At 41.7% G+C, this 12,443-nt stretch overlaps 1 protein-coding gene across 1 annotated transcript; it reads left to right on the top strand.

Moving 5' to 3' along the window:
• Positions 1 to 827: 827 nt before the first annotated feature.
• On the top strand, positions 828 to 4,514 carry LOC119725197. The gene is made up of 2 exons (XM_038196558.1): positions 828 to 1,803; positions 3,444 to 4,514. The coding sequence occupies exons 1-2, from the start codon at positions 828 to 830 to the stop codon at positions 4,502 to 4,504; spliced, it is 2,037 nt and encodes a 678-aa protein (XP_038052486.1). The 3' UTR covers positions 4,505 to 4,514.
• Positions 4,515 to 12,443: the final 7,929 nt, after the last annotated feature.

Genomic DNA, 12,443 nt, shown 5'->3' with positions numbered 1-12,443 from the left:
TAGACCACGAGCAACAAATATAATCTAATTGTGACAACAAAACGTTGCCTGTAAAGGGGGGCTGTGACATTAGGGAGACATGAAAATGACCCATGTCTCCCATCGTGCGAAGAAATTACGATAACGTGTCTCCTTAATGGTACCATTACACGTATAATAATAATAGTGGCATCTTATTGAGCGCACCAGGTATATCACTCAGTGACGCTCATGGCGCTATACAATGAGTAATTATACAAACTACAAAATATTTAAATGCTAAGTCCTAACACATATGAACTGCAAGGTACAAGACAAGGTACTATAGGTACAAATGTACCTATAGTTAAGCTTATATGCATCAAGGCTTTACTTTCTTTCTTTTTTTACCCTTGAAGATCAGACAATTCTTAATAAAATAACGAAAGTGATCGTTGGTCCATTAGCCATGCGGTAATGGATTCTGAAGAACGATGGTTTGGAATTGAACAATGGGTCATTTTACGATGGGTTTTTTCTGTCAGTGAAATTTGCTCACAGATTGCAGAGAGAGAGCTACATTGATCAGATTACAAAAAGAACCGCACGCCTCGTTTGAACTGTGTAAGAGGCTTAGTGTAATATCTTGTTTTCTCGTTACAGCAGATGCAGATTTTATTTTGCGAGAGAGAGATTTGGATTAAGCATTGTTCTGAGTAATGCTCTTTCAAATGCAATGTCCTGCAAAAGGATTGAATATCCCTAACGCATATTTTTCTTCATTCTCGATTAATAAGCTATACCGTGTAGTAACTAATATAAATTGCTGGTCTTTCGAGGCTGGTCTTTCCAGAACTCACTCTGCCGCAATGGATGAAGCAGCTTTTCAAAAGAGCTCCTCTAAACGAGGACTTGCCTTGAGTATGGCGTTCGTGCTGTTCGGTTTTATCGGTTATATACTAAATGTATCTGCAGAAACCGTTTGCACTCGGCAGACACTGCCACAAGCGTTCGTTGCTGCTGAAAATCGAGTACTAAAAAATGCCACCATCTGGTCAGGTTCGGCTGGTAGCCGTGTCACTTGCGTCAGCAAGTGTCACTCGTTACCTGCGTGCAAATCGGTCAACTACTATCCACTCAATCGAGTATGCGATCTCAACAATGCCACACGAGTTGACGTCCCGAGTAAGTTCGTCGTAGACAACGCCAGCGTGTACTTCGATGGTAATGGCGACACACCTAGGTTCTCCGTAGCGACTAGCGATCACAACGACGTTCATACAACCGGATTCTCTGTCACACTGGAGCCACGTTACAGCGATTGCCAGAGTTTACTGGAGGCAGGTTACAGTGTGAGCGGTATCTATACGATATTCCCCGCGGGATTCGCTGATGGTCTAAGGGTGTACTGCGACATGGAGACCGACGGGGGAGGCTGGCTTGTCATTCAGAGGCGTCAGGATGGCAGTGTCGACTTCTACCGCGACTGGGCTGACTACCGCGTGGGCTTTGGGGACTTGGCTGGTGAGTTTTGGCTCGGCAACGACAAGTTGCGCATCTTGAGTAATTCTTCTGGATCTTGGGATCTTAGAATCAATTTGGAGGACTGGGATGGCAACACAGCCTGGGCTGAGTACGGAGGGTTTCAAATCCTAGGACAGGATTTTCGTTTGAGTTTTGATTCGTACAATGTCCAAAGTACTGCTGGAGACTCCCTTGCCTGGCACAACGGTCAGCTCTTTTCAACAATAGACAACGACAATGACCGGTATTCTCATCGTAACTGTGCAGTGGATGAGCAAGGAGCTTGGTGGTACAGGACATGTTCTTTGTCAAACTTGAACGGTATGTATGTTAATTCGTCCTTGGAGATACCAGGAGACTTTCGAGTCATTGCATGGTATACATGGAGGGGTTATATTTATTCCTTAAAAAGTTGCAGTATGAAGATTCGATCAGTGTATTAAACGTAATTATTGTCCCATATAAGTCACCTTTTTGGTAATAAGGACGAGTAATAATTATGTTACGTATAAAACTAATTAATCACATTTTAGAAATCTAAAAAGTAGCCGTTATATTTACTCTTTGAAAAGATGTAGGATGAAGATTCGTTTGGCTTCGTATATATAGGATCAGTAATGTTCGACTCATCTTTGTTGTGTTACTGGATATAGGTAATATCTTGGGTATTGTATGAGTTTTTATGGATGGTGTGTCATGTTAGATCGACCAACTTTTAGCTGAATTGTTTAGCTGTATTCTATACTTGTATTCCACGCCTAATTTTTTTTCCTGTACTTCGAGTAGCAGTTTAAAAGCAAGATTTGTTGGTATATGCTATCAAGCCACTTTGATTAAAGTTGCGGATTTTGATTCATTAATATCGTCGGAGTTACACTCAACAGGTCCCCTAAAAAGTAGGCGAATTATTAGTTCCAACTGGTCGTAGCTCAGGCTCAGTTTAAACATGAAAAGTCAGTAGCTGAAAGTTTTGTGTCGTCATAAGTTACACCTGTGGGTGGCTTTAAAGTTTACTCAATGCAGTAATTGTGAAATTGTGATGGTATGTACACTAAAATGTTCTATGTGAGGTCTCGTGACCCAGAATCCTGCTTCTTTTCGACCCGATACTTTTCAGGGTCAAAAAGATGTTTTCCAGGTCGGAATGTCTCTTTTCTGTTTTTTCCCGGGTCATGTTGGACACCTTGCGAAAAGTTTCATTTTGACCCAGAAAGGAGTCGATCTGACCCTAAAAAGTATCAGGTCAACTGGAACCAGGATTGCGGTTTAAATCTGAATGGAGCATTTTAGATTGATTATGATGTATCCGTATAGTGTCATATTTACAATCTTTGTGAGTAAGTTTTGGTAGCAAATGCTTTTCGCGCGTTAATTTGTAAATGGGCGCTAGAGGTTTCCTTTCGATTACCTGAATTTAGAATCGTCAGAACAAAACGCTTTGTAAAGGTCAGCTCATTGATAGAAGGGTTGTTTTAAAAGATATTTTAGTCATCTTTCTGAAGAGCAGCAACTCAATTTTTTTTGGTAAAATGAAGCAGTGCTTTATACAAAAGTCATAACAATATAGAAATATCAATGCAGTGTAACTGTGCACGCTTAAATGGAGAGGACGAATGTGGAAGAATAGCCATTTATTTTAAGGTAATCAATTGTTAAAGCGTTGCTATGGTTACTTAATCGAAGATGCATGTTGATCGATACAACATGAGCACCATCGCTGCAGCTACGGGCACAAACACAATTGAAACATGACATCATTGCAATCACCGCACGTCAAAACAAAATCCGCGATCAATATGTCTGGTGACTTGAATCATGTTTACTTGTTTGGAAGCGTGCTCGCTCGGAGACGAGGAGTGTGGAACAAAGGGGCTTTCAATACGACCAGGTTTCTAATAAAAACATTACTTCGTGGAGTAAATCAATTTTGTACAAGTAATACCATATCTGTTTTGATAAAATTCTACCACAAAGCATCGCTTGCAAGATGGAGGAGGTACGGTTTTTGAGTCGCTCAAGTAGACAGGTACTTGTCACCTGTCTTGGGTTTTATGCTTTCTTTTTAATCTTGCCGGCGTCTCAAGGAAGCTCTTGTGGTCATGCACTCTCACAGGAATTCAGTGCTGCTGAAAATCGAGCACTGGGAAACGCCACAATTTGGTCGGGTAGAGTTGGTACTCTTGTCGGCTGTGTGAGTCGGTGCCACTCTTGGCAAACTTGTCAATCAGTCAATTACTTCAAGAACAATCGCAGGTGTGATCTGAACAACGCCACACGAATCGATGTCCCTGCAGATAACTTCGTTGCAGACTACGCCAGCGTGTACTTCGATGGTAATGGCGACACACCTGGGTTCTCCGTAGCGACTGACAGCGATTGCCAGAGTTTACTGGCGGCAGGTTACAGTATGAGCGGTATCTATACGATTTTCCCCGCGGGATTCGCTGATGGTCTGAGGGTGTACTGCGACATGGAGACCGACGGTGGAGGCTGGCTTGTCATTCAGAGGCGTCAGGATGGCAGTGTCGACTTCTACCGCGGCTGGGCCGACTACCGCGTGGGCTTTGGGGACTTGGCTGGTGAGTTTTGGCTCGGCAACGACAACTTGCGCAAGTTGAGTAATTCTTCTGGATCTTGGGATCTTCGAGTCGATTTGGAGGACTGGGAGGGCAACACAGCCTGGGCCGAGTACGGAGATTTTCAAATCTCTGGACAGGATTTTCGTTTGAGTTTTGATTCGTACAATGTGCAAAGCACTGCTGGAGACTCCCTTGCCTGGCACAACGGTCTGCCCTTTTCAACAACGGACAATGACAATGACGGGTATTCTCATCGTAACTGCGCAGTGGATGAGCAAGGAGCTTGGTGGTACAAGAAATGTTCTCGGTCAAACTTGAACGGTATGTATTTTAATACGTCCTTGGAAATACCAGGAGACTTTCGAGTCATTGCATGGAAAAGATGGAGGGGTTTTATTTATTCCTTGAAAAGTTGCAGTATGAAGGTCCGATTGGCAGTGTAAGGTAGTTATTGTCCCTTATAAGTCACCTTTTTGGTAATAGGGACCTTGAAGCCATTTTACGGTCATGTTTCACGTGAATCCAAAACGAGAGATAATATTTTACGCAGACTTGTTCATTTTATAATCAAAACATTTGTTTTGAAGTCAAAGTCGTAAGTGGCAGTTAGTGATTATGTATGTCGCAGGTCCACCTATTACAATTTACGGGTAAACCCGGCCGATTCGATAATAAGACGGTACTCGAGACAATAAATTCAAAGGACAATTTGATTTACATAAATCGAAGAAATTCTAATTAGCAACTAGCACAGCTCAATTGGGCTACGCTTTGAACGAAACGATCTGAAAGAACATTACAAGTAGGATATAGGCCTAAACATCCACACAACTATCCTTTCAAAACTGGGCGTTTTTGTGTTATTCCTGTATTATGCGTGCGTGAACGATTTTCGGGTCCACTTTTGCGACCCCAAAAATTAGAGCTGTGTTGATGCTAGTTGTGATTTCATCCGCAAAGTGTTCGCTTTTTGCGGACGTGTAAGATGGAAGGGATGTTTTAAAAGATATTCTCGTCATCTCTCTGAGGAGCAGCAACTTTATTTTGTTTTTAATACAATGAAGCAGTTATTCTTAGAAAAGTTACAACAACGTAGAAACATAAAAGCTGTGTAACTGTGCATGATTAATTGGAGAAGACGAATGTGGAAGAATAGCCTTTTCTTTTAAGGTAATGAACTGTTAAAGCGTTGCTATGGTTACTTGATCGAAGACGCAAGTTGCTCGATACAATATGAGCAACATCGCTGCAGCTACAGGCACAAACACAATTGAAACATTACATCATTGCAATCACCGCGCGTCCAAACAAAATCCGCGATCAATAATGTGTGGTGACTTGAATCATGTTTACTTGTTTGGAAGCGTGCTCGCTCGGAGACGAGGAGTGTGGAACAAAGGGGCTGTCAATACGACCAGGTTTCTAATAAAAACATTACTTCATAGAGAAAATTTAAAAAAATACATGTAATACCATATCTGTTTTGATGAAATTCTATCACTTAGCATTGCTTGCAAGATGGAGAAGGTACGGTTTTTGAGTCGCTCAAGTAGACAGGTACTTGTCACCTGTCTTAGGTTTTATACTTTCTTTTTAATCTTGCCCGCGTCTCAAGAAAGCTCCTGTGGTCATGCACTCTCACAGGAGTTCAGTGCTGCTGCAAATCGTAAGCTGATACATGCCTCAATTTGGTCGGGTAGAGTTGGTACTCTTGTCGGCTGTGTGAGTCGGTGCCACTCTTGGCAAGCTTGCAAATCAGTCAATTACTTCAAAAACAATCGCAGGTGTGATCTCAACAATGCCACACGAATCGATGTCCCAAATAACTTCGTTGCAGACTACGCGAGCGTGTACTTCGATGGTAATGGCGACACACCTGGGTTCTCCGTAGCGACTGACAGCGATTGCCTGAGTTTACTAGAGGCAGGTTACAGCGTGAGCGGTATCTATACGATATTCTCCGCGGGATTTGCTGATGGTCTGAGGGTGTACTGCGACATGGAGACCGACGGTGGAGGCTGGCTTGTCATTCAGAGGCGTCAGGATGGCAGTGTCGACTTCTACCTCGGCTGGGCTGACTACCGCGTGGGCTTTGGGGACTTGGCTGGTGAGTTTTGGCTCGGCAACGACAACTTGCGCACCTTGAGTAATTCTTCTGGATCTTGGGATCTGCGAATCGATTTGCAGGACTGGGAGGGCAACACAGCCTGGGCCGAGTACGGGGATGTCCGGATCTCAGGACAGGATTTTCGTCTGAGTTTTGGTTCGTACAATGCGGAAAGTACTGCAGGAGACTCACTAAGTCGACACAACCACTGGCCGTTTACAACGAAGGACAAGGATAATGACCGTTCACCGACTATTAACTGCGCAAGGTCGGGGCAAGCAGCTTGGTGGTACAGGTTCTGTTATGATTCACACCTGAACGGTATGTACTTTAACTCATCCTGGGAAGTAGATGGAGACTTTCGAGTGATTGCATGGAAATCATGGAGGGGTTATATTTACTCCATGAAAAGTTGCAGTATGAAAATTCGATTGGCAATGTAAGAAACCCTCAGTTCTGTATTCGGTTGCTTCGTTTCATTATGATCTGCCGCTCATTAATTAAATGATTCGTGTTGGTCTTAACGTGGGTCACAACACGTGTTGCGGATGAAAACCCAACGATGATAAAGAACATTACGCCTATACATTGTATTACGAGTTTGGCGGTCTTTTGTGTATCTGTGTCAGTAGATGCCATCTTATTTACTAGTAACCTACATTTGCATCGACGAGCGAGCCGTTAAGCTATGAAATGAATACATATGCGACCCGAACCAAGGCACAGGAATATATTTTCTAGGGAGCTTTATTGCACAAAATGTCACCTTCGCTGTTTTGCGAGCAGTGCATTTTATTGGTCTACGTTACATGATATATGGAACGCATAATTGCCACGTTGCCCGTTAAACTTCAAGGACTGAGCGTAAAGCATTATGAACGAGGCAACGGCGCAGGATACGAGTTGCCCAATAAAGCCTGGCAGCAAGAAGCTGCAGACCCTCTGATAAAAGACACATTTTCCAAAAATCGATTGAGGGCCTGGTTTCATAACTGGTTGGCGTAGTAACGCTCTCAGAAAATCGCAGAACATTCAATAGAGCTATTAGAGCCTGAAAACAGCAAGAGTGACTGCCAAGGAGAATTGATATTGTACTTGCAATTTTGGGTTTAATTAAAACTGGTGCTCGATACGCGCTGGCCTCAGTTATGTTTTCTTGATGTCATGGAAACACGTTTTGCAATTACGGCATTTCGTTGACACTCAAGCATTGTACATGCAGTTGGCGTGAGACAGCGAAATGGAAGAGGTACGGCATTGTGGTCTCTCTGTGAGACAAGTACTTGTAACTGGTCTTTTGTTTTACATTTTGCTTTCTATCGTGCCAGTGTTTCAAGGAACCTATTGCGGTGGTATGATGTCACACGAATTCCATGCTGCTGAAAATCGAGCAGTAGGAAATGCCACAATATGGTCGGGTAGAGTTGGTACTCTTGTTGGCTGTGTGAGTCGGTGCCACTCTTGGCAAGCTTGCAAATCAGTCAATTACTTCAAGAGCGATCGCAGGTGTGATCTGAACAACGCCACGAGAGTCGATTCGCCAAATGACTTCGTTGCAGACTACGCGAGTGTGTACTTCGATGGTAATGGCGACACACCTGGGTTCTCCGTAGCGGATCACAGCGACGTTCATACACCCGGATTCTCCGTCACGGTGGAGCCACGTTACAGCGATTGCCAGAGTTTACTGGAGACAGGTTACAGTGTGAGCGGTATCTATACGATATTCCCCGCGGGATTCGCAGATGGTCTGAGGGTGTACTGCGACATGGAGACCGACGGTGGAGGCTGGCTTGTCTTTCAGAGGCGCCAGGATGGCAGTGTCGACTTCTACCGCGGCTGGGCTGACTACCGCGTGGGCTTTGGAGACTTGGCTGGTGAGTTTTGGCTCGGCAACGACAACTTGCGCACCTTGAGTAATTCCGGATCTTGGGATCTTCGAATCGATTTGGAGGACTGGGATGGCAACACAGCCTGGGCCGAGTACGGAGATTTCCGGGTCTATGGACAGAATTACCGTTTAAGTTTAGGTTCGTACAATGAACGCAGTACTTCAGCAGGAGACTCATTGACCTATCACAATAACCAGCCGTTTTCAACGAAGGACAAGGACAATGATGACGACTCAGGGTACGACTGCGCAGAGGTATATTATGGAGCTTGGTGGTACAAGGCCTGTCATTATTCAAACTTGAACGGTCTGTATATTTATTCATCCTGGCAACAATTCGATTACCATCGAGGTATCACTTGGGAATCATGGAGAGGTTCTTATTACCCCTTAAAAAAATGCAGCATCAAAATTCGATTGGCACAGTAAGGTAATGACTGAAACGAGTGAGATCGCTTTGCCTCAAATGAGTTAACAAGTTTGGGATATTTAATCTAAAGCGTGGAAATTACTATAAATTTGAACTCGAATTCTGACCTTATTTATTATTTCCTGTATCTTTTTCGTTTAAACCACCAATGCATGAATATTACCTATGGTCGAAAAATCGCAAAGTGTGAATTCGAATGTGCGTTAAAATTTCAATCTCATTTTCAAATACCTTTTGGCTGTAAATGTTTGTCTGTGTGTGTCGTACTCTCTAAAAAGTCCCGGGTTAGACTTGACCCAGAAAAGGGTCGTGTGGGATCTGACCCTTTTCTGGGTCAAAAATGACACTTTTCTGGGTCAAAATTAACATTTGTGACTCAATTTCCGGGTCATTTTGACCCGGAATAGTGTCAATTTTTGACCCAGAAAAGGCCAATTTTTGACCCAAAAAAGGGTCAGTCCCCACTTGACTCTTTTCCGGGTCAAGTCTGACCCGGGACTTTTAAGAGTGTAAGAGTGTTTGACAGGAAAAATAGTCTTTAGGTGTTGGATATTTCATTTTGATTGCTCCTGAAAGGCCTTGTAGAATAAAGATATCGAACACTTAGCAGGAAAAAACAGCACCGATTCGGTATCCCGAAGGACACAGATTGGAACTGCAGCTTATTTTGTTTCGAACAAAATGTATCAAACTAAAACTTATCGTTATGAAAATAAAACAATTTTTAAAAATTAATGATAATGAAACCTTTTTACCTAATTTGTAAAGTTAGAAGGTAATTGTGTTTGCCGTGCAGTTTAATGCTCGTCGAAGATTCGAATGTCGCTTTACAGGGCGAGTTTTAAAAAAAAAAAGTCCCTTTGGATAATTCCTTGTCTCCAACAAAAGTATCATTGAAATTTGTGCTGAATGTGGTCAATACCCAGATCGAATTTCGAATGAAGACAAAAACTTGTAACCTTGTTTCCCGTTTTTGTGGGAGACAAGGAATTATCCGAAGGGACATTTTTGACTCACCGTTTAGCCTTTACTTGAACATAAACCTGTTTACAAGCTTCAGAGTCGGATGTTTTGGTTAAGGTTAAGGATTAATATAACTGATAAACACCCGTAATGCTGCCCGGCATGCTCTTAATTGCTGCACCGTTATGATGTAAAAGTTACTTTCACTTTTGGGTGGATAAATATTTTACAAGTTGTGGAATGAATTGTGATATTCAAAGCTGGTTGATTGACTTTAGATGTGAAGACTTACACAATTACGTTTGTAAATGCAAAAGTGTACCTTTCTGTAATGTTAAATTTAAAAATTGTATTGCACACGATGTTTCAATTATCCTCAATCGCTTTTAAACCACACCTATTTGATAATCTTGCTTGCAAAATTTAACTTAGATTGTTGCCATGTAAAAGAGTTTGTGTTGGTTGTGTTGAAGTAAAATTGGTAAGTGGCAGTTAATAATTATGTAATTCGTAAAATTATTTTAAAATTATGCAGATATTTGAAGGAACAATTTGCTTCGAATGTGGTGTACGTTCGCACGAACTATTATTTGGTGTATTTAAATCGGCGGCGGTAGCTCATAAGGGGCCGTATCATAAGTCCGACGCCTCATAGGTCCGACGCCTCATAAGTCCGGAATTTCGGACTTATGAGGCGTCGGACTTATGAGGCATATCATTTATTTATTCCGCCTCATAGGTCCGACGCCTCATAAGTCCGACGCCTCATAAGTCCGACAACGGAAAAACGAGGCGTTTAATTTGTCGGACTTACGAGGCGTCGGAGCTATGAGGCGTCGGACCTATGAGGCGTCGGACTTATGAGGCGTCGGACCTTTGAGGCGTCGGACTTATGGGCCTTTATTTGTTTAGGGGATGCGATTTTGTCGGACGTATGAGGCGTCGGACCTATGAGGCGTCGGACTTATGGGCGGACCCCGCTCATAAAACAGCAATTTGTTGTAAAAAGAAATGTCGTATATGAATGTGATTTAGCACGTCTTAGAATTTCGAATATGTTCGCACAAAAGTCAATGATTTTGTCATTGCTTTGCGCGATTTTTAAAGTTAGGTTTGGCAAAAATTTACTTGTAAAGATTGTTGCACTTAGATTTGAATCTGTTTGGTATGATGTACTTTATGTGTATAGTTTTAGCATTGAAGTATTATTAATCACTGACATTTGCTATTCTAAAAATACAAAATGTGTCGGCAAATAATCAGTGTATTTCTTTTAGTTAAAGCGGAGATATCATTTTAAATCAACGTAGATCTTGTCAAGTTGAGTGAAAATTTGTGATTTGTTAAATTTGTTATTGATGCTTTAAAATTCATGACCTTATATAGAAAATATCAGTGTTTTCGTTAGAAGTGTGATAAGTGTTAACATTTTAAAATGCAATATGGAACATAAATGGAATATAGGTAGAATATAAATGGAATGTTGTTCGATAAAATATGCTTTCAGACGAATGTTTGTTCTTTGTGCAGGGAATTGCAAGATATTTAGACTGATTAAAATTACGGACTCGTATATTGACAGGTGTAATCGAGTCACTGATAGTCGAATCGCAGGTTAGATTACAAGTAGGAGATGAACAATCGAAGGAATGGTTTTCTCTCTGTGCATTCCATGAATTTTTCTAGACAGCTCGATGACTTGTGATAGACTTGTGTTGTGGCGCGCGATCTATCGCGGTAGAATCCGTCAACGCAGCTTGTGAAATATTGTCCAATTACATGATATACAAGTGGACGCGGAACGCGCAAAATGTGAGACAAACAAAACTCTGTGTAAAAAACTCCATAGGGTTGTCTAAGGAGCATGGCTAACTCGCAAACGGCGATAGGTCGCGCTCTTATGTAATACAAATTCTTGTAATTCCTTTCAGTCTTGCGTGGCTATAGAAGCACGCCCGCGTCTATTATTCGTTGTAGTTGGCTCAGGGCGTTGGCTCCGTCATGATGTACCGTACATGTATTTTCTGTAGTCAATATTAAATTGTTTGGAAGCCGAGTTTAAGTTTCCTGTGTTTGGATTTGAGTTGTCTAGTGTCTGTCCTCACGGCTCTATTTGTTCAACAATTGGAAACCATGAGTTTGCGGAGGATCCACACTAACTCCGTGTTCCTACACCGAGCTTGCCCAGTTCCTTCACTCCGACTCTGACGGCTAACGCCCCCGTCATCTGCCCTTACCGGCACGGTAAGTTTTTTTTTTTTCTCAAAGTGACATCAGGTTTGAATGGTTCAGTTTCTCTTGTAAATAAATGATTAATTGGTGTACTGTACACGGTTATTGAATTATATTTGATAAAGTGGAAGATTGCCCAAATTTAGTTTCATTTGCTGTTTGTGTTCCAGTATCAATCCTTCAATGTTTATGGAAGTCGACCTAGAAGAAAAACCAACAATGTCGGCCACTAAATATGATTTAACCGCTTCTGGACTAAAATATTCAGGTATTGCCGAAGAGGATTAGATGAATCTATTTCTAGATTTATAACTTTGGCCTCATTAAGAGATTTTACGGATGCCAAAATAAGCCGTGGCCTTACAGTCTCGAATATTTGTATATTCTGGAATAATGTATTTTCTGTAGTCAATATTAAATTGTTTGTAATCCAAGCTTATTTTTTTAGTGTTTGGATTTAAGTTGTCTAAACTCTAAAAACAGATTGGTTAACGTAACCAATCATTTGGTTAATGTTTGTCCAACCAATCGATTGGTTGACTTACATAACCAGTTGTTGGTTATTTCAACCACTAATTAGTTATGTTAACCAATTCCTCGCGCTTCTGTAACTTCTAGTTTTCTACAATCAGAAACCCCATAAGCCTTGTGATGACTTGATTACCTCAGAGTCTACATTTAGAGAACTACAAAAAGAAACAGCCATTTCTCTTTCTACACGTTTATTTTTTTTCCTCTTCACTGTTCTAATTTTTTTTT

This window comes from Patiria miniata, unplaced genomic scaffold (assembly GCF_015706575.1).
Source record: "Patiria miniata isolate m_02_andy unplaced genomic scaffold, ASM1570657v1 HiC_scaffold_18, whole genome shotgun sequence".
Lineage (NCBI taxonomy): Eukaryota > Metazoa > Echinodermata > Asteroidea > Valvatida > Asterinidae > Patiria > Patiria miniata.
The sequence above is the reverse complement of the archived record's forward strand: the minus strand, read 5'-3'. Positions and strand labels throughout refer to the sequence as shown.